We start from the raw sequence: 25,840 nt of genomic DNA, 5'->3' as shown, positions 1-25,840 counted from the left end.
GGTGAAAGAACTCGCCATCACGACATAAGAAGTAGGAAAACTGAGACAAGCATCATCAGCAAGTATAGCTTTCAACTATAATTATCTCTGTTAGATTCCTCTCTCTACAGAATTGGTAGTGATCGGTTGGATTATTACCAAATTGCAATCTTTAGTTCAGAGTAACACTTTTTACCCACAATAAATTTGGAAAGTTATATTTTTGTAAAAAGCATTTCCGACTCATCAAGAGGAAAAACATGTAACAACATCCACCTAATTGTGAAATATTGTTCAGGTAGCCATCAATGGATCCAATTACTATAATTTTGATAAATATAATGAACTCCATCTAAAAAGTAGGCGTTAAATTACAGTAATTAAGTGTAGCAATTAAGGGCAGGGATTCCATTGATGTTCATTTCATAAAGATCCAGAAGAGGCAAGTGACTTATGTAAGCTTAAAGAGATCTGGTTGGTCAATGAATTTTGGTGTCGCAGCACAATGATGTTTTAAGAGCTGCATATTTATCATAAAATGGCACTATTAATAAAACGTAAATTGAGGATACTTTGTTCCACTCGTAAAATTAAACTGGTGAATATTTCAAGAATTCATCACAGTTTAACCATATTTTTCTGGATCGAGTTTCTACAAAAGAAAGAAAAAAAAAAAAAGTTTTATTTTGTTTTTGGCTACAATTGTAATTATTTTCTCTATCTAACCACTAGAGTCTTGTTTAAGAGTACTGTCCGGTCTGGAATAATGATAATAATAGGCTGGAATTAAACCCTCTTTTAAACATGTTTTATTAAAAGTAATAGCTGCCTCAGCTGCGTTAATTTTATAAAGGTTCTTCTCTATTTTTCTAATTATTTTCTCATTGTTGCTTAAACTGGTGAGCAACGCACCAAAGGTTGGCATGTCTCAAATAGGTAATAGTCAAAGTCTATTTAATTTTATTAAAAATGCCGGTGGCAGTAGTCAAATTCTCAGTGTATATCCCGTAGAGTTCATTACAGGTAAAATTCTATTCTATTCCTATTGTGGGGCAGCGATGTTTCGTCTGAGACTCCAGACATCCTCTCATGCGGAGGTAGGTGATGGACTGAAGTGAGAGGGTGAGTCCGTCTGCTTCAGTAGTAGTGGTGTAATAGGGACTTCATGCTTTTTCATTGGCTAATGAATGGCGAGCTGCTTTATGATTGGCTGCCTGGCATGCTCAACAGGTGTGCCAATCTTCTCAGCTGCATGGCATAACGTCGGTCATTATTTCGATTGTTCAATAGCTGTGTGACGTCACAGCTGATATTACTCATGGTATTAAAGCAGTCTTCGGTGTTATTTTCCTCTTGAATTGGAGTGTCTCCGTGCAGCGATATGGTGGTGTTTGCCTTTACTGGTACGTTTCTTCACACACAGGTCAGGAGCAAAAAGGCCTCCTGTGTCGTATTCATGGAGGGCTTTTGCTCCTGGATGAGTAACGCCTCCAGAAGGCGCAGATGGTGAGGGTTAGGTGCTCTCCGTATTTTCCTGTGTTGCGGATAATACAGTCGCAGGAGATTGTGTCTCGGTGGGTGGTGAGGGCGTGATCCTTGATGGCCCCTTCTTGGGCATGACAGGAGATTCTCTTCTCAAGGCACATTGTAGTCATTCCAATGTACTTCCCAGGACATCCTCGGGTGGGGCATATGTATTGGTATACTACGTTCTTCTGCATGAGGGGGTCTCCTGATGGCGGTGAGGAGTTATTTTTCATTATTAGATCTCTTGTTTCCCTGTTTTTGTAGTATATTTAAGGTCCACCATCTTGCCTTCTTCAATGGGGAGGATGTTCTCCTGGATGATCTTCTTCATCGAGTTCTCCTCCTCGCGGTACTGAGTGTGCATGAAGGCCTTATATCTTGATGTTCTCGGTGGGGCGGGGTCGTGAATCTCCTTCCTCATTTGAGCACCATTTTTCGAGGGCAGTGCGCACTTCTTGGTTGATGAGTTTATTAGGATATCGGTTGTTCACGAGCATCTGTGAAGCTCTACCAAGCTCGAGGTGTGTGTCCTGCCTGGCAGAACAATGGGGGAAGGCCCTTTTCAGAAAGGGCCTAAATTTGTCTTCTTCATGTAGACAGAAGTGCAGGGACCATCTTCTGTCTTCGTTATAAGGATGTCAAGGAAGGGGAGCTGATCGTTGGTGCTAAATTCGACTGTGTAGTTTACACGCTGCATTGCTGGAATTGGCGACGAAGGGCTTCTACCTCGTCCTCAGTGTCGACTTGCACGAAGATATCGTCTACGTAACGGGCGTATTTGCGGGGATATTTGCTCTGGGCCAAGACTATCTTCCACGGTGCCCATATAGAAGTTGACAAAGAGTACTCCAGAGGAGAGCCCCTGGCAACGCCATCTTTCTGGCGGAACATCTGTACTCAGTGGGTGGAGAAGGGAGCTTTCTTTGTACAGATGTCCAGCAAGTTGCGCAAAGAGGCTTCTGGGATGATGATGATAATAATAATAATAATATTAATAATAATAATAATAATAATAATAATAATAATATAAATAATAATAATATAAAATAATAATAAATAATAAAATAATAAATAAATAATAAATAATAATAAATAATAAATAATAAATAAAATAATAAATAAATAATTAAATAATAATAATAATAATAATAATAAATAATAAATAATAAATAATAAATAATAAATAATAATTTAATTAATAAAACTAATAATATAATAATAATAATAATAATAATAAATAAATAATAAATAATAATATAATAAATAATAAATAATATAAATAAATAATAATAATAAATAATAATAAATAATAATAATAAATAATAATGAAATAATAATAAATAAATTAATAATAAGTAATAAGATATAATAAGAACAAGAATAAAATACTGATATAATAATAATAAGAATATAATAATTAATAATAAAATAAGAAAATAAGAATATAGTAATAAAATAAGAATAAATAAGAATAATTATAAATAATAATAAATAATAATAAATAATAAATACTAATAATAATAAAGAATAATAATTAAAATAAATAATAATAAATAATAATAATTAAATAATAATAATAATAATAATAATAATAATAATAATAATATAATAATAAATAATAAATAATAAATAATACATAATAATAATAAATAAATAATAACTAACAAAGCTAACAATAACAACTAAACAACTAACAACTAAGAACTCGAACTAAGAACTAAGAACCTAAGAACTCAAGAACTAAGAACTAAGTAATTAAATAAATTAATAATTTAAATAATTAATAAAACTTTAATTTAATTAATTAATTAATTAATAATAATTAATTAATCATTAATAATTAATCAATTAACTAATTAATAATTAATAATTAATACTTAATTAATTAATATTAATAATTAATAATTAATAATTAATCTAATTAACTTAATTAATTAATTAATAATTAATAAATTAACAAAAATAAAAATGCAAATTAAAAAATACAAATAAAAATTAAAAAATAAAAAATAAAAAAATTAAAAAATCAAAAAATAAAAATAATAAATAGTTACAATAAAAATAAAAATAAAAAATAAAAATAATAAATAATAAATAATAAATAATAACATCAAATAAATAATACATAAATAAATAAATAACATAAATAAATAAATAAATAATAAATAAACTCAATAAATAAAATGAAATCCAATAATAATAAATAAATAAATCAATAAATAAATAATAATAATAAATACTAAATAATAAACAATAATAAACATAATCAAAGAAGAAATAATAAATAATAAATTCATAAATATTAAATATTCAGAAATCTTAAATAATTAAATAAATTAATGTAAACTAATTAAATAATAAATTTAAATAATTAATAAAATTTAAAATAAATTAATTAAATTAAATATTAAATTAAAATTAAATATTTAAAGTAAATTAAATTAAATTAATTAAATTTAAATATTCAAATATTAAATATTAAAAATATTAAATTTAAATTACATTAAATTAATTAAATTAAATTAAATAAATTAAATAAATTAATAAATTAAATAAATTTAAATAAATTAAATAATTAATAAATATTAAATATTAAATAATTAAAATATTAAATATAGATTAAATAATTAAATGAATAAATAACTAACATCAAGAAATAACTAAATAAATAAATAAATAATAAATATAAATAAACTAACTAAATAATCATAATACTAACATAATAATAATAACAAATAATAATAATAATAATAATAATAAATATAATACTAATTTAATAATTAAATTTAATAAATTAATTAATAATAAATAATAAAATTAATAAATTTAATAATTAATAAATTAATTAAATTAATTAATAATTACCTTTAATAATCCTAAAATTAATAACTTAAATAATTAATAAAATTAATAATAATAATAATAATAATAAAAAAGATTAACGAAATATATAATCATTTCCACGCAAACGACATAAGCATTTACAATTTCTTTTATCACAACTAAACTGCAATATCAAAGGGTTAAACCTGATTGAAAAGAACTTTTTCGTAACTAGATGCCTTCTTCACTGATAGTATATTCTGCGAGATTTCAACAGTAACAATTCAATAAAACCTTGGAAACACATGAGGGTTGACCATTATAATGACAGCGAAATGTTGCTTTTGAAAACGACGAAGAACTATCAACTCAATTATAATGGAAATTTGACGTTTTTGAAGGATCTTTGTTACATCAGAAAACTATAATTAATTAACTAGTTTTGAAGGGTCTGTAGGCTTACGTTTACCATGATGTAATACTCAATTACCATATACCTTCGAAGATGTTCTCCGTAGTGATGGTACGAAACAATGACTACATTAATAACTCCACCTCTCGTATCTTTTATGAACGGCCATCATGAATGTCTCGCCGATTACAGGAAGAGAACGCTAGTCGGTTTAACTCTTCGAAATTAATATCAGCTTGGACACTGATAGGGTAGATGGAAGTGACCCTAATTAACAATAGCTACTTCAACTTACAATTTGAAATCGTTAAAAACCAAATATACATCCCTTGAAGCCCCGAAAACAGGAAAAGCCCGTTAAGGTGCGTCCACACGGTCAAACAATGTCCGACGGACAAACACTGTTACCAATTAACAATTGTCTGCCGGTCTTTGCCTTGTGAGCAGAGTAAAAACAGTGATATACTACCTTATCTGGTACCACTGTTTGTTACCAGATCTACTTCCATCGTTTCAACGCTTATGACGTCATCCTGCTTCGCCTATGATATGGTAACAGTGTTTGTCCGTCGGGCATTGTTCGACCGTGTGGACGCACCTTTACACACACACACACTGGCACAAAGTAAACCTGTCTGCAAGACAGGGGTCAAGAGAGGCTGCCGACATCCAAACAAGAAAATGGCACTACAATGGAGGTATAACGAAATATAGATCAGATACTTCTAGGTCTCGTGAAAAAGAAAACTTAGAGCTGCAGTTAGCGCCATCAATTAGCATATAAGTAAAGTGAAGCATAGAAAAGGACCACGGTATGAGACTTAAATCGATCTAAGTTTGCTGAAGTTTAATTTAATGCCACACTGACTTCCGGCAATAATACTATTAATCCTTTCCAGATCTCTGCAAATATCTGTAAAATTAGTAGCAACTTCATTTCACGTTTGATACAGCGAACAATGGCTATGAGATTAACATTATTCTGCCTGCTGAATTATCTCCTTTTCCATAAAATAAAATCCATTTTACTAATCAAGCAATACGTGTTAGAGTTAAGAGAGAGAGAGAGAGAGAGAGAGAGAGAGAGAGAGAGAGAGAGAGGAGAGAGAGAGAGAGAGTGGTCGAACATAACCAGCGAAACGTGAGTTAATAAGTTTATGACCAAATTTCTTATGCCTAGCCAAGTCAAAGACAAAGCTAATGACATTTTGAACCAGTTCGGATTCAAATCTGAAAGGACTTCAAAGCAACATATTCCTGTAGGCATACTGATATTATCAGAAAGCACGTAAAGGACATGAATATCAACTTCTATGGATGGACCAAAGGGAGAAGTCAAGAAAGACAGGCGGGCGATATAAGTGGAAGTTTTTGTGATAAGAAAAGTGGTTAGAGAGTGTCGACAAGTTGACAATGACATACAAGAAAAGAAACAATAGAGACGAGTAAATAGGTTTGAAAGAATGTGTAAGGATAATATTGCTACTATGGAATGTTAGCAAGAGTCAAGTTGATTGTGATCGGGGTGTATAAAGTATGGCAAAGAAGCTACCGCGATTTCTCCAGAAGATCAGGAAGGTAAAATCCGAATGAGTAAACGCAATATTGGGACAAGTGAAGATATTACTGAAATAACTGCCACTCATTAGGGTGAAGTGTGGATGCTGCATACGAATGGGAAAAAAGTGAAAGTTTGTAACGTTGTGTTTATTATATATCTAAAGTTGAAGGCTGAATATCTATGAAGCACGAATCCCGTGTATTCAAACCGCTGGTTAGAATCCACGGGAGGACGATATTATTATCAACTAAAATATTCCCCCCTTCGTTTAACATATATGGAAATATATTAATTCTAAGGTAGAGCGAATTGAATATTAAAGGACATGTGTAGTTTAATGCATGTATATGGATCACGGTGATGTGATAAGAATTTATAATATAGCTACGTGCGGCAACCCTTCGACTTGGTTAACAGTGCAGAGGTGGTTGGATATCGATTCTAATTACAAATACCTGAGTTCGACAGAGATTTGTAAGCTCGGAATTGGTTTCAACTTTAACCTCACTTGTTGGCCGAGTGGGTAATGTCACTGCAGTCCTGATTTCTCCTCTGTCTGACCGCTGGTCGAATCCACGGGAAGACGAAATCATTATCTACTAAAAATTTCCCCTTCGGTACATAAATGAAAATATATTAATTCTGAGGTAGAGCAAATTGGATATTAAAGGACCTTTATAGCTTAATGCATGTATATAAATCACGGTGGTGTGGTAAGAATTCAATATATATATATATATATATATATATATATATATATATATATATATATATATATATATCAGCAAAAACCACAGGGAAATTTTTTAAAAAAGAAAAGACAGAGTGCCAAGTACTTTCGTGTATTTACCACATCTTTGTGCCCCGAAGATGTGGTAAATACACGAAAGTACTTGGCACTCTGTCTTTTCTTTTTTAAAAATTTTCCCTGTGGCTTTTGCTGGTAAACAAAATCACGTGCTTACTTTTGTGATTTTATAGTATATATATATATATATAATTTTTTTTTCTTTTTACCCATGCCCGGGTAAATAGGGGGGGTTAGTGACAGGACGGGCATCCGACTGTAAAAACCCAATTGCAGAACCATGGTTAGTCTAATCCAGATTCAGAGAGAATGCCCGGGCGTACCCGAATTAAGCGACGCGCAACGGCCTAGCCTGACCCCTCCGATAAATAGGCAAGGGCTACCGCAGTGTGGACGAGTGCGGTTATAGAAGCAAGTCCAATTGATTAAAATTGGGACATTAAATGTGGGTAGTATGACAGGAAAGAATAGAGAGGTGGCGGAGATGATGAACATGAGGAGAGTTGATATTTTGTGTGCAAGAAACAAGGTGGAAAGGGAATAAGGCAAAGGAAATAGGAGGAGGATGTAAGCTCATGTACAGTGTGGCAGACAAGAATGGTAGAAGTGGAGTAGGCATCATTGTAAACAGAGAACTGAAGGAAAAAGTGGTAGAAGTTAAAAGAAGTAGTAACCGGATAATGAAGATTAGATTAATGTTATCAGAAGAAGTCCTAAATGTGATCTGCTTATGCCCCACAAGTTAGACGTGATGATGAAGAGAAGTTAATGTTCTGGCGGGAGTTGGATGATGTGTTAACATCAATCCCAAAAGAAGAGAGAGTTGTATTAGGTGGAGACTTAAATGGACATATAGGTACAGACAGAAGAATGATTTCAAGAATCCATGGAGGACTAGGAATGGGGGAGAGGAACGAAGAAGGCGAAAGGATTATGGACTTTGCAGTGGCATTTGATATGGCACTAATTAATACATTCTTCCCGAAGACAGTTTGTGTAACATATGGAAGTGGTGAAAGAGAGAGTCAAATTGATTTTCTGCTCCGTAGTAGACAACACCTTAAGGAAGTAAGGGATTGTAAGGTGATATATGGAGAAAATGGTAGCCAACGACATAAGCTGGTCCTAAGACACAGGGAGGAAATTTTAGGCAAAACATCAGGCAAAGGTTCACCAAAAGATAAAGAAAGCTGGTGGTGGAATGAAGACATACAAGACAAGATCTACAAAAAGAAAGAATCCCAAAAGAAATATAAAACAGAACAGAAGAAAACAAGCAAACATTTAGAGGCAAATAAAGTTGCAAAAAAACAAGTTGCCAGAGCAAAGGCTGCTGCTTTCAAGGATCTGTATGAGAATGTTGACACGCTGCAGGGTCAGAGAAACATCCACAGGATAGCCAAAGCTCGAGACAAAGCAACAAAAGACCTCACACACATTAAGCAAATTAAAGATAGAAATGGTATGGTTATAACAAAAGTAAGGGAGATTAAAAGTAGATGTGGAGAGAGTATTTTGAAAATCTCCTAAATGAAGAAAATCCCAGGAATATCATTGCGCAAATGAATGAGAAGTCCCCAGGATTAGTCGGAGAGAAGTGAGGCGGGCACTAAGTAAAATGAAGATGGGTAAAGCAGTGGGACCAGATGGAATACCAGTTGAGGTGTAGAGGTGCTTAGGAGAGGAAAGAATTACCATCTTGTGGGACTTGTTCAATAAGATCTATCAGCAGGAGAAGATACCTGACGCCTAGAGAAACAGCCTGCTAGTCCCCTTTTACAGAGATAAGCGAAATCCAAGATTGTGCCAACTATTGGAGTATAAAACTGATGGCTCATACCTTGAAAATTTATGAAAGAATAATAAAGGCAAGGCTAAGGGATGAAACATCTATAAGTGAAGAACAGTTTGGGTTCATGCCAGGAAAACGAACAACAGATGCCATCTTTGTATTGCGACAAGTCATGGAAAAATATAGAGAATAAGGGAAGATATACAGATTGCATGCATACATGTATATCATTAATTTAGAGAATTTTTTTTCTTATTATTTGCCTTGCATCATTTACATTATTATTTACCTTGCATTTATCCTTTTACCATTTACACTCTACTTACTGTAAGACCAATTGCTTAGTTACGCATCGTGGCAACATTGCAATTATATGCGGCAACACCGCTGTTGTTTCCCGCCAAGTATATGATGCATTAATCAATTAGTTCCTGTCCTGTGGCCACTGAGGCGTGAAGCATGGAACTTCCCTCCGCCTTCACATCGCTGTAGCTGTCAATATATGGAATTTGTAAAAACCTACAGCTTCATTGCTGCACCGTTCATTCCATTCATTACATGGACGAATGTGGCAGGGTTACAAACCACAATAACTGAAACTACATCTAGGACTTAGATCTTGAGAAAGCATATAATCGAGTGCTTAGGCAAACAGTCTGGTGGGACATAAGGGAAAAAGATGTCTCAGAAAAATAAATGAGGATTGTAAATGATTTGTATAGAGAAGCAACAATACAGGTAAGAAGCTCAGTGGGGGACAACAGACAAATTTGAGGTGAAAGTTGGACTCCACCAAGGCTCTGCCACGAGTCCCTATATTTTTGAAATGGTAATGGATGTGATAGTGGCTGGAGTGAAAGATCAGGTGCCTTGGAGTGTACTCTGCAGATGACATAGTGACAGTAACCACCAGTAAGGAAGAAACAGGCAGGAAATTGGAGTTGTGGAGAAGTGCATTGGAGGACAGAGGACTAAAGATAAGCAGAGCAAAAACTGAATATATGTGGATTAATGGAGGAGACCGAGGGGAAAGCATCAACTTAGAACAGGAAGAAGCAAAATAGCTACATCCTTTAAGTACCTTGGGTCGTGTGTCACTGACTGTGGAGGGATGGACGAGGAAGTGAACCACAGAATACAATCAGCTTTGTGCAATTAGAGGAAAACATCAGGTGTGCTATGTGACAAAAGATTTAATATAGAGCTGAAGGGAAAAATGTACAATAGCACTGTCAAACCTGCGTTGATGCGTTGATGTACAGTTGCGAAGAAAGCACAGGAGAGAAGGATGGAAGTGGCAGAAATGAGAATGTTACGTTGGATGTGAAGAGTGACAAGGGAGACAGGATAAGGAATGACTTCATAAGAGGGACGGTGAAAGTTACAGAAGTATAAAAGAAGCTGCAACAGAGACGGCAATGATTTGGGCATGTTATGATAGGAGAGGAGGATTCTGTATGTAAAAGAACCACGAACATGGAGAGTACCCGGAACAAGGAGAGGTAGACCAAAAATGAGATGGAGAGACAGTTAACAGGGACATGTGGGAGAGGAACGTGAGTGAGGTACCTAATGGTGCATGATCGCAGGAGATGGAGAAGACTAATAAACAGCGACCCCATATAAGGATGGGAAAAACTGAAGATAAAGAAGATAATTATTTATTTGTATAAGAAATTGAAGATCAACAAAGGTAATCGCAAGGGGAATTTGTAACTAGTTCGCTCATACCACATCGAATAGAAACAAATGCAACCTTCTTTAGTTTATCAGTTTTTCTTCAGGCGAGATATGCTTTTAAGGTTCTTCATATTTGATAACTTTAATCCCTCCTGCCAATCTTCTAATGACAAGGTAATGTGTTGCAGCTGAGATGCATTTTCACTTTCACTTTGGAAGTTGATCATTTTAATATCAAAATAGTTGCGCTACGAAACAAATCTACGGGATTTTATAAAATATCAAGATTCAAATTTAATAATATGTTGCGACAGTGAAGCGATACAAACAGCAAAACTAGTTATCCCATGTTGCATCGAACACCAACGATGCAATTTATTAGTTTCGTTAAACAGAATTCGGTAAACATCCCTCTTTTTTTTCTATTTGCTTATGTAACACCCCTCACTGGTTTTACCTTGCCTTATAACAATGTTAATTAGTGTTGAGGATACCTTCGAGCACCGTACGAATATTCATCGTAAGTTAAGCGTTTCATTTTTCGTGTGTATACATAATTAAAATATCATTCATACTCAAATCATCTGTATGCCTATTTATACACACACATAAATACACATAGATACATACAATATATACATACATATATATATATATTATATATATATATATATATATATATATATATATATATATATGTAAAGGCAAATGTCTCAATATTTTTGTACGAGTAGTCTTCAAGTAGATAAATCTGCATACAAATTTTTTCTTTATTTACATGAATGAAGGAGTATATCTGCTTAAGAGCATCATATTCATAGAGAAATGGAGTATGTCTGAAATGCGCGGGCTAGTTTACGCTAATTATATCTTTTTATAATTGAGGTGAATATTAAGGACGAAATCACACTTCAATAACAGTTCAACGCTTACAAGAATAACGAATGCAATAACGTCTCTAGCAAAGGGTTTTTATATAAAGCTTTTGAATGCTGATTTCTGGTAGAAGAAATATTTTTAAAAGATTTAAGGGGAGAAAATATTTGATAATTATAAGTGGAACCTATACTAACTAAATGTGTTGCGTTTAGCGAGACTAAAGAAACTCCTTTTCTCATTAACCCAATGTGTTTGATTCTTCACAATTTCATTTCAAAATATTCCTCTTCAGACACGGTGGTGCAGCATATCCAAATGAAGGTCTGCAGGAAACAACTGCTGAAAAGAATGTGAAAGATACTTCTCTACAGGAACTGCAATGCTATCTTCTTAGCGAATTAACTGCGACTCAAATGCTGTATCTACATAGCGAATTAACTTCGACTTGACTGCTGTATTTTCTTAGCGAATAAACTGCGACTTAACGACTGTATTTCCTTAGCGAATAAATTGCGACTTAACCACTGTATCTACTTAGCAAATCAACTGCAACTTCAAAATTTTATCTTCCAAGCGAATAAACAGCAAATACATACATACATACATACATACTACTACATACATACTACATACATACATATATATAATATCTATATATATATATATATATTATATATATTATATATATATATATGTGTGTGTGTGGGTGTGAATAACTTGTTCACGAAGTATATAAAACGTGATGCTATGTATAAATAAAGGTTTTTGCCAGGAAGGAAAAATGAAAAGCGAGATAGACAATCACTTCCGGTCTAGTGCGACCTTTTACTCACTTCTATAGACCGAAAGTTCTTGGCTATCTCGCTTTTCATTTTTCCTTCATGGTAGATATATATATATATATATATATATATATATATATATATATATATAATGTGTGCGCGTGCGTGTACGTGTGCGTGCGCTCTCTCTCTCTCTCTTTAATATGCAATTCCTATTGAAGACGATGGCGTTCTACGCAGATACAATCTTTTTATCTAGACTTTGAATCAGCCTATGTCTCTTCGTTTCCTTTCGAGGCAAGTTTCTCAGGAACAGGGAAAAATGACGTACAGACTTGATTCACAGCATAGATAAGACGACAGTAGATGCGAATATCGTCACTGACTTCAATAGGCATATATACATACATACTATATACACCTGTGGTTATGCGTGTTTGTTAGTTTCCTTGGAAAATCATACAGTGAAACGAACAACCTCATCTTAAGTGACAGTAACTACCCTGAAGGCGACAAGTGCAGCAACGTTCAAATACATCCTTGAATAAAGCATCAGCACAAAACACAAAAGCCTTTCATTTGTCACAATGCGTCGTCAACCTTGAACGAACATTTATACCTTGGAGCAATTTCAATAACAAAGAAGGGCCTTCGATTCGTGTTGGCGTGTTCTTCTCAAGAACGTGATCAGACACAACAATACTGAAACTGTTGTTCTGCAAAAAGAAACAAAGCAAGAGTAATAACATTTTTGAGTGGCCGAAAGACAATGCCCAAGCACCGCTTTCCTGAGATATTGAGAGTGAAAAGAAGTAATATTCTATATACGACTGGCTCTTATGCGTGATACTCCAGCTTACGGAAACCCTGGCGGAGCCACTCAAACATTGAAGTTGAAAGAACGATGATGCATGTACATTTTCCGATATATAACGTCAGATATACATCTCTCTTTCTTCTTTTGATAAATTCTTGGTACAGCATAAACAGAGAGAGAGCTACCTGCGGTGATTTACGTCATTTGATGATTTAACACTGCGGATTTTCCTTATGGTCTTACATTATGGTACTGGTGGGCGGTGGCAACATCACGCACAGGGCGATCCAGACGTGCTTCTATAAATGGCAACGCAGATTCAACACATCAGTGTTTCCATTTAGCAACATGGACAGCAAGCGTAAGTTATCCTTTTACTAAATACTCTCTAAGATTAAGACTAAGAAAAGTCCTAGGAATGGTGTACCTACAGTGCACTAATAGCATTATTTTGTGGAGCTGACTTTTGACCCATGGTGATGTGATATATAGTAGCATATGATACAGGAAATATCTGAAATCAGGGGATTTCACTAAATCCCTAAGGAATATCTGAAATGACCAATTCGCTTATGAACATTTGACCCCTGAGGACTAGTACTAAACACGGTGAAACAGTGACTCATCTACACTGCTTCGCCGTGTTTAGTACTAGGCCCTGGGGAATCAAATGCAAATGGTGATACAAGCGTGAAATTTGCCACACTAATTCTTCCTGGCATTCTTTCTCATAAAGATGGCCACCACGTTTTCAAAATGGTTTTCTGACTGTCTATGAATACTGACATTTAGTTGCTAAATCGCACCGTGGAATTCCTCAATCACTCTCAGTTTACGTTAAAATATTGAAAGCAAGCCTTCAAGAAACACCCAAGATGGCCGTTGATATATAAACAAGTAAAAAATGCGCCGATGTTTCTTCGATCCAATCGAGTTCCCTGTACAGCATATAATGCTGTATGAAACTCCCAGCCACAGCCCAGGAAACTCAGCCATGGCCTATGAAACTCTCAGCCATGGCCTGAGTTGCTGGCACCTATAGCGGTGAAAGACGCATGATCATGGCTAACTTTAAACTTAAATAGCCTGAAATTACAGAAGCTAGAGCGCTGCAATCTCGTATGTTTGATGATTGGTGGATAATCAACATAACAATTTGCAGCCCTCCAGCCTTAGTAGTTTTTAAGATCCGAGGACCGGCAGAAAAAGTGCGGGCGGACAGACTAATAGCCATCTCAATCATCTTTTACAGAAAACTTTTATGTAAACAAAAAGGTCAGATATTTGTATTAAAGTTCATATAGGAGGTAAAAAGTCAGGCTATACATGGATTTGGGTAACTTCAGGTTGATTAGTTGATTTTTGTAGCCTAAAAATTAATTAACCTTTCTAAACACACTTTTAAAAAATGGGCAATTAGCCCAATGTAACAGTGTAATATTGCGCTACCAGGGGACACTGGTTGACGTTGTAGCTGTGAGAATCAACATGGGGTTAAAACTTGGCTGTGCATTAAACAGTACATTAGAAGAGGCAAAAGAAAATAACTTTGTACAAAAAAGTTAAGTATATTGTAGTTTAACCAGGCCACTGACTGATTAACAGCTCTCCTAGGACTGGCCCGAAGGATCAGATATTTTTACATGGCTAGGAACCAACTGGTTATCTAGCAACGGGACCTATAGCTTATTATGGGATCCGAGCCACATTATATCGAGAAATTAATTTGATCTTACTACACAAAAAATTATCTTGTACTACCATAAAATGAACACATGAAAGATGTTTCACATCTAAAGAATTTTTTAGTCAATGGAGCATATAAGAACAATAAAAACTGAAGGGCAAAAGAGACTGCTTATCCCAACAACGCAGTGGAAAGAAATACCACTGAGTCTAGCTTTATAAAAGAAAGTTATGGTTATAACACGAGTATCTGTCAAGGCATGTATAAGTTTGAGCCGATAATTTCAATAACCATTTTTATATTTTAGGGGAGGCAGTAGATATAAATGGCAAAAGGATGACCATATTTATAAACACTAACGTACATAACGCCCATTACAGTAAGATTGTACGTTTTAATGTCAGGAGTTGCTTCAACGGTTGCTGCGCAGGCTAGTGTTTTGCTTGAATTTTCAGTTACGGTTTTCCACCTTGAAAGGGACGGAGACATAACGCCCATTAAGGGTGGGGTAAGGGGAGTGGTAGGATGAAACCCCATTATAAACCATCTGAAGGGTCCCCACTATAACCCAGCCAAGTTTCATACCCATCGGACCAGCCGTTTGACTGTGATTAACAGACAGACGGATGGACAGATATAACGCCCATTGTAGGAAGATAGTATAGGGCCACTAACAACAAGTTTTGTTACCCCTCCTCCTTTGACATTTGTCAGGTGTGGATTTGTAGTCTCCAAAGGTTGTCCATGTTTGCCCTCCCCCTTTAACATCTGTCAGGTGTGCATTCTAGTTTCAAAGGTTATACAGGTTTGTCTGTAACGGTCTCTGTAGTATATATATTGTGATTTCTAACACAGAGACGGGACCTACACCCAGTCTCATATTTTCCCTTATGGTAGTGTGATAAACTGATACACACACACATACACACGCACATATATATATATATATATATATACATATATGTATGTATGTATGTCTATGTGCGTGTGCTTGGGTGTGTGTATGAAATAAATCCTGTCCTAATGGAGAGACAAATCTAATTCCCCTTGGGTGTCAGGTATTCCAGGGGAATAGTGTTACTTCTTTCTCCACCCAATACTCGCCTCTTCTCTGTACATGAGGAAACACTCACATGGCTATGACCTCATTTATATACATTCCAAGTTGATCATCTTACCACTTCAGTGTATTTACTCATTTATCGTTTATTTTTTTAATCGCACTGTGTTCACATAAAATGTGTACAAAGTTAGGCTCAAATTTCCATTGCTTCTTAAACTCACATTTGCAAAACTTGTGGTTTGATCGTAGCCTGCTGTCCACTAGTTGACCCAGCTGTGAGCTGTCACTTTGTACCAGAGTCAATCGGATTCAAGAATAGGGCATAGGACTGGCAACCTATCCCTAAAGATTGGCTGAGAATTAGGAAACTGAGCTTACTGGAGCCACCCCTTGAACTAACAAAAAAGCTTACGGTATTTGAGGTGGGAGGCGGCATGAACTTATATCTCTTGCGGTGGCAAGGTTGGCTCAGGCTTCACTGCCAGTCCTGGAATTGAGAGGTCGATGGTTCACGCCTGTCGGTCAGCAATTCTATTATCGCTTAATAAATTCCCCCTCGGTTAAACATATATGAAAATATATTAATTTCGGGGTAGAGCGAATTAGATATTTAAGGACATTTGTAGTTCGATATCTGTATATGAATCACGGTAATGTGATATGACGTATAATATGACTACGTGTGTATGTATGTATATATATATATATATATATATATATATATATATATATATATATATATATATATATAATATATATATATATATATATATATATTATATATATATATATATATATATATATATATATATATATATATATATATTATATATATATTTATACACACACATAATACGACAAGCTTTTTTCCTAGTTCAAGGGGTTACAAAATACCAGAAGCTTTTTTCCTAGTCCAAGGGGTGGCGCCACTTAGCTCAGTTTCCCAAAATCTCAGCCAATCTTTATGGGTTAGGTTGTCAGTCCTTTGCTCTTTTCTTGAATCCGATTGACCCTGGTACAAAATGACAGCTCACAGCTGGGTCAACTAGTGGACAGCAGGCTATGATCAAACCACAAGTTTTGCTAATGTGAGTTAAAGAAGCAATGGAAATTTGGACCTAACTTTGTATGCATTATATGCGAACACAAAATGCAATTGAAAAAAATGAAAAATGAGGAAATACACTGAAGTGGTAAAATGGTCAATTTGGGATATACATAAATGAGGTCATACCCATGTGAGGCTGTTTCCTCATGTACAGAGAAGTGGTGGTTATAGGGTGGAAAAAGAAGACTCAGATGAAAATGTATTAAAGCCCATTTTGCTGTCCAGCTTCCCTAACTTTGTTTAGCTCCAACTTCCCTTTCATTTAAGAAGAGACACTTCTGCCAAGCACTATGAGATCCTAGAAACGGGACTCCATGGCCTCATTAAACTACTGTATGATAATCATGGTCAGATGTAGTTGGGGGTGAGTCAAAAATAAGGTACATCCTGGATATAAATAAATGGCGGAGTTGATGCTAACCAGCACTAGGCTATGGATGATACTAACCCGCACTAGGCTCTGTGTGGAATAAAGACAGTAAAAGGAATGAAAGGGGCTGCAGCTAAGGGACGAGGGGATGCTGTAGATTACCTAAAGTATTGCCACCAGTGCACCGCGTCTGCGTGATGAGCAATGACGGCACTACACCCCTACGGAGATGCGGAGCTCATGAGAACTTACTCTTTAGGATAACACTTATTATATGGCGAATATTTCATTAATGCAATATGCAGACGCACAGGTCATCAACGTGGGGTAGCCTAGTTAGCAAACTTACTTGGATGAGAGTTCACTAATACAGGGTGTTTCGAAATTAGAGCCTACCCCCCTCTACAGCATAAACTAAAATTGATATGGACAAAAACAAAAGTAATTCAGAACAAGCATTTATTTAATTTCTCTCCGAATATTTACTATTTTCTGTGACCTCTATCTGCCTGTACCACAGCCTGCATTCTTGAGAGGTATGATTTCAGCAAATCGCAAAAAAGCCGAGACTCAAACTCCATTTCCCTGAGCACTTCGGTCACCTCTCTTCGCAGGTTGTCAAGGCTTGGTATACCATCATAGTTCACTGTGCATACTTCAACATGATCCTTTAAGATACTACCAATGTTTTTGCACACAAAGTTCAGGGGAGCAACCTGGAAATTCACTTGATGAGAAGAGATCGATAACACTTTTTTGAAGCAGCTCCTGTGTCTGAAGTCTTGAAACATGGTGCCTTATCATGCAAAAATGTGACTTCTTCAACAGATAACACATTTACAGGATCTTTGAGGAAAGGAAATACTCCACCAGTAAGCACAGTTCCTCTGAAGTATTTGCCATTCCATGACTGTCCTTTTTCTGTGATGATCCACATTAACTGTTTGGCTGTGAAACAGAGAAAAATTCCCAAACATTCAGGAAATTTCACAACTTGGTGATAGTGCACATCATCGCTGATATCATCCAACTTTGCAACCCAAATGATGTCATTTTTATGATTTGGCTTCCTGACTGTGTAAATGAAGAATTCATCTGATGTGGCAACATGGAGAAAGTCAGCTTCATCCCAATATTTAAGAAATGAACCACAAAACCATGCATGGTCTTCTCTCTGTTGCTGAGTGATGTTGGGCTTGCTGATAACATGAAATGGCTTAATGCCAGATTTTTTCATCTCAAGATATACTTCTCTTCTTTCCCCTTTTTGTTTCTAGTTCAAGCGCCAATTTACGCAAAGACTTTCTTGGTCTACCCACTGCCTCAGCTATGAAGTCTTTTGACTACTAAGAAAGGACTTCAGGTCTTCCAAGATTCTCACTCTTTTCGTGATGACAGTCATATGGATTTTTGTTCCAGTTTCTTTTAACAAAGGATCCATCTCTTTTCATGTATTTAGCTATCCAGGAACGTGAAATGAAGGATGCGCCAGTATCCCTGGCCTCTCTGAAGGTTATAGGCCGGATTCGGTCAATCCATCTGATTTCCTCTGAGTCATTAGCCATGGTTGTATTTAACTCCATCACTGTCTGAAAATACAAGAAATGTAAATTGAAAAATAGCTTAATAGAATCTTAAGATAATGTACTTGGTGATAGGCTATAGCAAAAAACTATAACTTTTCATTTGTTTTGTGGAGGGGGGGCTCTAATTTCAGTACACTTGAACATCAGTGGAGCATTTCGTTGTGGCTACCAACCTCACCAATAATCCTGCTGAAAACCAAATAGGTAAAGCCTACTGGAGTCACTTCTCCAAAGGGAAAAGGATTGCAAGTTCAATATAAATGAGTATGAGTGTTTGCATGCAAAATTTCTAGGTTACACTCACCAAAAAATTTGAAAATGTACCCTGTTCTTTTCCCATGCACTCTCCAGCCTTTAGGAATTTTAATGTAAAGAAAAATTCATTCTCCTCATTTTAATTATAGCATGGTGGGTATCATTCACCCCTTCCATCAACTCTCTCTCTCTCTCTCTCTGGGGAAACTACTTTAATCTTTCGCTTGTTCAAGTGACCTACCAACAGACCTAAATTCCAGGCGTAGACCTTGGTGGAATAATGGTTAGGAAACGCCCTGCATGGGTCAGACCACTCAGTAAAGTGAAGCCAGTTTACAGCATGGCAGCCATGCCCAGGAATGGCAATAGAGAGACCAAACCATAAGGATTAACAGAAACGCTTCAGTTATTTTTCTCATCTTTTATTTTCATAATGCGTCTTTTTATGGCATAAATGGAGCCAAAAGTTATAAGACATTTTATAATTCTTTTAAAGAACATAGTTAATAATTTCATCATATATAATACCTTACTTTATTACTCAGAAATGCAATACAAACTTTCTCATTACCTTATATACATATAGCCTAATACTGGCCCAAATTTAAAGCTATTCTCTTTATGTCTGCTAATTCCCTAGCCCTTAATGTTTGTTATAGCCTACTATTAGGAATTATTGACCGCTAAAATGAATTATATAGCTTAGTATATATCAGGCGACTCTTTCCTACGACCTATGAATGAAGTTTATTAGTAATCTGCTTACCAGTATAATTTTATTTTTCAGTTTTGCTTTAATCAATAAGTGCAAGTGACTGTCCAATGGTTGTGTATCATATATGTGATAATCGAACTTGAAAATATTGTTTTGCCTCTGGAAGCTGCCAATACTGAACTAATTTATGGAAGTAAACTCACCTCAGTGTTTTGTTGCAGGACAACATTTCCCTCATATTTTTTTCACATATATTGCATATATCAATAACATCATTTGATGGATACACCAATTTTCCTTTGGTTTTTAATTTGATGAGGGTATGACGAAAACTTGCGTCTGTTAATTTTAATGCATCAATACCTACCTCACATTTTAAAGTCTTTTTTAACTTAAAAACAACAAAGCCTGCAATATAAGCTACTATTTTATTTAAATATTTTGACAAGTGGTCATGGTTTGGAATATAATCATAATCATCTTCCTGTCATTTGAATATGCTTCTTGAACATCTAAAATTCGATTTCTTGAAACAGAAGCATTTATATTCCTTACTACAACCAGCAGTAAATTTGGATACCGACTCTAATGCCAAGCAGTTACCAGGAATGGTATCCACAAAGTCATTATGTAAATACAAGTATCCTTTCGTAAGCAGCAGAGAATTGTCTCGCTGTTGGACTTTCATTCTGGCCTCCCATACTTCTTACTTGACCAAAGAATCGTTCTATATGATCATGACTGAATTTGTAGGGCATCAAAAATTGTGAAGGCCCACCATTTGATACAATACAGTCTTCAATTAAACTAGAAACAATTGATACCTTAGTCATCACGAGGTCGCACCCCTATGGTCGACCCAGGGATTCAGTTGCCAGTCCCAATATGGCAGCCAGCGACCTGAGTGGCTTCACTTATCCCGCAGCAAGGCGTCTCCTAACCATAATTCCTCCAAGGCATAGACCTGGGGGAAATGCTAATCCTCACCTGAAGCAAAGCCAGATGGGAGGGCAACACAGAATCGATCACGTGGGCACCGCCAACTTGAATCATACACCACAAGGTCGAGATGCCCACTATCACCATCTGGATGTAATATCCTGTAAATCCACAAATTTTTAATGGCCTCAAAATTTATTGGACGCCTGTCCATGACAACTACCCTTTCCCTTGCTCACTTGAACTGCCCCACCTTAAGCATGTGGCTATGGGCCCACTATTGTTTTGAAGTGCTTTCACTTGCCACCCACCCCTTCCTCGGAAGTGCAAGGAACAACTCTCCTGACACAGTAAAGTGCTAAGTATTAAGGTTGTTAGTCACATCGGTATCAGCCTAGTTCTGTTTTTCTGTTTTCTTTTCATTGTGCGATATACCTGCAGTGAGACCTGTATTACCCTTTTTATTTGTGTTGTTTAAAGTTGTAAAGCCTTTAAGTAAAGTGTAACATAAATTGTTAAATTGTGAATTACCAGAACTGAGTTCATTTCCAGGCACCCTCTGTGAAACTCCTCGATTCCTTAATCAGTATGCCTCATTCCAGGGAAGTAATCATAAGTGGTTTCGATTACAGATTAGGAGTTAGTTGGCTGTGGTTTCTATGCATCAACTTGTATGCAATATAGGCTTTCCCAACTACCTTGCAGACCCCTTTGAAGCAGGCTTCTATTGTTTTTTCCTTCAAGAATATAACACAACGCTTCTTCAACAGGTAGTGAGGGACTATTGTATTTTTGTTCCATAAACACTAACTAGTCTTGTATTAGTTTCTTTTGTAAATAAATTTAGTTAAAACCTGAGTTGGCCTCAACCCCCCCCCCCCCCCCTTGGAAGTGAAGCACACCTTCAGTTGTATTTAATTTCATATGTTTTTGCCAGATTTAAGGGCAAGAGGTTGATAATCTCGCACTGTCCAGGTAAGTTGTGTGGATCTAAAGAAGCCCATGTAAATTCGTTATAATATATATATATATATATATATATATATATATATAGATATATATATATGTATATATATATATATATATATATATATAAACATATATATATATACATATATATACCATATATATATATATATATATATATATATATATATATATATATAGCACATGTAATATATATCATATATGTATGTACATATATATATATATATATATATATATATATATATATTTATATATATATAATAGTATATAACAGCTTTGACACTTAATTTGTGAAAAGAAGTTTGAGATAAACAATACTTTGCTAATTATCACATCATTTGTAAAGATAAAGATAAGAAAAGTCTTAGTCTGGAGATGTCTTAGAGAAAAATATGTTTAAATATCACAACATAACGGATATTCATTCATTTACAGGTACTGCCGTCGTCCTTGCATTCTGTCTCCTTATCCTGGGGACTCTGACTGCAAGTGACCCCGATCCTAAGAGACATGGCAGACTACATTCTTCAAGTAGCAGTGGTTTTGGGATAAGATTAAAAATGAACAAAAGTACAGTATTACATTTAATTCTTTTAATTTCCATTATTTATTTCATGAAGCCTGTGCTCTCTCTCTCTCTCTCTCTCTCTCTCTCTCTCTCTCTCTCTCTCTCTCTCTCTCTCTCAATCTGTGTGTGTGTGTGTGTGTGTGTGTGTTGTGTGTGTGTGTGTGTGTTTTGCGAAGGAGGGATGGGGAAATTACGAGGAGTAAGAATGGAAAATTTAAACGAGTAAACCTAACACTATCCTAATGACGATATCCTGTATTAGTAATGATAATGAATACAAAGCTAAATATGGCAATAACTGCTGCCAGAATAACGCCAACACCAGCAATTAATCAAGCAACAGCGGTAATATTAGTTAGAATTATAGTAAATGTAATCTTATTTGCAACAAAATGTTAATAATGACTACTCGTAGAAAAATTAGATTAATTTTACCCACCCACCCCAAAACAAATATTGAAAATAAAATATCATTGGAAATCTTTCAAAAAAATATCAAGTTCATATCATATCATGCCATGCAAATGGTTTGTCACTGAAGGTACACAGATTTACAGTTATTTCAAGTGACACGAAATACGGCAATAAATTATCATTATCAAGAGTCTCCGGTTTTGGAAGATTCTTTGGTACTGTCAATGTAGTACATTGTGTTAATATGTACCTGCATAATTAAGGTCATCAGATTAGAAGACTCACTGACTAGTAGTAACATGTCGTTATAAAGATGAGAACATATTGTTGTCATAAGAGATGAAACAACCGGAAAGTAATTTTTACATACCTCCCCACAGTGCTGAAGTCTGCCCAGAAACAACTGCCGAAACTGCGCTCCGGGAAGAAGAGATACTTGAACGCAGGAAACAAGATTGAACTGGAACTAATGTAAGTTGATAATCATTTTGACCTTTTACTGACTTGAAGTAGTAAGAGAAAACAAGTTATTGAGCAGCTTATGTCAGTAGTATCACTTGACACAACAATGTACCCCAAATAAAGATGAACGAAATAATATTTAGGTGGTACTGGCATTGAGAATGGAGAAAATGATGTGCACCTTTACCGAATAAAAAAAAAAACGAAAAAAAAAATATCAGCAGCAGCACAGCAACATTCTTTCATATCATTTGCAATTTACTTGTACCTCTAACTTACACGCATTTTTTCACGTGCCTCTCGTTTGAATCTGGCAGGGTCCATTGCCCTAACAAATTCAAGGTCTCCTACTACTCAGGCTGTATACAATCTTGAAAAATCCATGTCAACACTTTCAACACGTCTTCTCTCTTCAGTCTCACACTTTCCAACACTGCTCACTCAATAGCCCAAAAGTCTTCAACGTTTCCTTATTTTCCTCGCATTCAATAACCAGAATGACTTTCCATAGAGAGAGCCGGCAGTCACTTTTACCTCCCTACACACCTTCCCTGTAACATAAATTGGCATAATATCCTATTATCCTCCTCCTTTCACTCGCCACAAAATTCACATCTTTTTCCCATTAAGTCACCCCAAACCACTTGAAGCGAGAGCATCTTCTATTTGTCCACCACCTAACTATCACAGTCCGAACTCCCTCTCCTGAATTTTTATTTATCCACATTCTTAACTCTTCTACAATTAAATTTCCGTATTCTCCTCTTCCATCACAAATAAATTACAGTCTACAAGCACTCGACTGCCCGCCCATCTAATAAGTATCACAGCACCATATTTATGTACCGAAAAAGCCTATATTATTGTTATATTGTTGTTAAAGAATCGATAATGAATTCATTACAGTCTCCTAACCATATGAGCAGTAAATTGTGGGCTACTTTCAAGATATGTCGTCTGCAGCAAATTAAATGAGGAAAAATATTGTTTAAAGGCAATAAAAAAATATTTTTTTTTATTTTCTTTTACTAACAGTATTTACTTATTCCCTACTTCAGATTACCGATATTATCAGCAATCACCCTGTTTGCACTGACTCACTAAGCTACCAGACAGAGGCGAAGATATAAGGAAATCTCTTGGGACTCAATCTGCTGGATTCTCAGAGTAGTATGTACCGTGATGTTAAAAGATTTACAGTCATCAAAAAATGGGTAAATGACAAAAGGATGTGAAAGTTTTCCATTAATATAATCTTGCATTAGCCAATCTCTCTTATAAACAGACCCAGCCAAAGGTTTCTTTTCATTTATACCTTCTTTCTGTTTTCTACGCTCCACAATGACCGACTAATTGAATTTTTAACTGTGGTCAACAAGGCCAAAGATAAATATGACTTAGGCAATTAATAAAAAAGAAAAACTTTATCAACAGTTTTTCATAACATTCACTCACTATGAATACTGAAACCGATAAAATGGTATATGAAAGTTTATGTAAATGGTAAAATGAGTGCACATATCTTTTAAGGAATCAAGCTTTCTCTGTAAATTTCAAAATATATACCATTTGCTTTACATTCGATATCCTTTCCGAGACCCAAGGCATTTGGACGGAAAACAGCTGCCTAAGTTTCACTGTTGCTCAATCAAGGGTACGAGACAGTCAAAACAAAATGGTTGGGTTTGTCAGCCAGCAAATAACCTGGGTGTAATGTGTATGGCATATCCTCAAACAGCAAGGAACGGTTCTTTCGGACAGTGTCGTCAGTGCACCTCTTGCGTCGTACTGTAGGCATTACTGTACTGTAGAGCTTGCAGCGTCCCCTCGGCCCCAAGTTGCACCAACATTTTAACCTTTTACTTTACCTCCATTCCTAATTGCTTTCTTGTTGATTTGCTGTCCAATCTCCTGTATATCTATTACATTCAAGGGAGGCTGTGGGGGTTTTCTCCCAGTTCCACCTTTAGATCTATACACTTCAACTCATTTATTTTCCCGATCTTGTTGTCAAACCTTTCTAAATCCCCCTTTTCACTGACTTAAACGCAGAATGGCCGAAAATTTACTAGTCCTGGGCTTGACTGCCAAAATTTCTTACAATCAGTCATAGGGCACTACATTCCCTTGGCATATAAGTTACTATATGGTACAGAACATGCGACAACTCACTTTAATGACGAGACATTACATATTTTAATTTTAACAACACCCATCTTACAAAATGGTTAGTTTCCGTATAGTTTAAAACATAAATATGACACAGAAAGTTGCTTATTCATACAGTTCAACTAAAATTGAAAACAATACAAATTCTGCAAGTCAGACAACAGCCATTTTGAAAGCAACCCTAACGGCTGGAATTTCAAGGGACAGTGACATTATCCTCTAGTCTAGCAATCATCAATGATGAGCATCCAGACCAACCACGGTGTTTTAGTTACCATTGGAACGATTATGCTTAAGAAATAACTCTTATCTGCTCCACAAAAGGGAAATAATGAATTGAACACCACGTTCTTTAGAAGCTTGAACTTCGAGTCAATGGCCCCTGTGAGCTTGTTTCGTTTTCATAGCGTTCATCTTCTAAATAATAATAATGTTCATGGACGACATCAAGCTGTAT

The 25,840-nt window shown here is 35.4% G+C and overlaps 1 protein-coding gene and 1 long non-coding RNA gene across 2 annotated transcripts in view; one reads left to right on the top strand and one right to left on the bottom strand.

The window, feature by feature from the left end:
* Positions 1 to 810: 810 nt before the first annotated feature.
* The window catches only part of LOC135222181 (uncharacterized), a 110,654-nt gene continuing 85,624 nt past the window's right edge, over positions 811 to 25,840 (bottom strand). The window contains exon 3 of the long non-coding RNA XR_010316190.1: positions 811 to 2,465. This is a non-coding gene — a long non-coding RNA (uncharacterized LOC135222181). The remainder of the gene's footprint in view (positions 2,466 to 25,840) is intronic.
* LOC135221682 (uncharacterized) lies at positions 13,039 to 24,510 on the top strand. Its single transcript, XM_064259409.1, has 4 exons — positions 13,039 to 13,421; positions 22,206 to 22,340; positions 23,133 to 23,223; positions 24,273 to 24,510. Exons 1-4 carry the CDS (start codon positions 13,307 to 13,309, stop codon positions 24,316 to 24,318), a joined length of 387 nt encoding a protein of 128 aa, XP_064115479.1. The 5' UTR covers positions 13,039 to 13,306; the 3' UTR covers positions 24,319 to 24,510.

This window comes from Macrobrachium nipponense, chromosome 3, assembly GCF_015104395.2.
Source record: "Macrobrachium nipponense isolate FS-2020 chromosome 3, ASM1510439v2, whole genome shotgun sequence".
Lineage (NCBI taxonomy): Eukaryota > Metazoa > Arthropoda > Malacostraca > Decapoda > Palaemonidae > Macrobrachium > Macrobrachium nipponense.
Note: the sequence above shows the minus strand (reverse complement) of the source record. Positions and strands in the feature narration are given on the sequence as shown.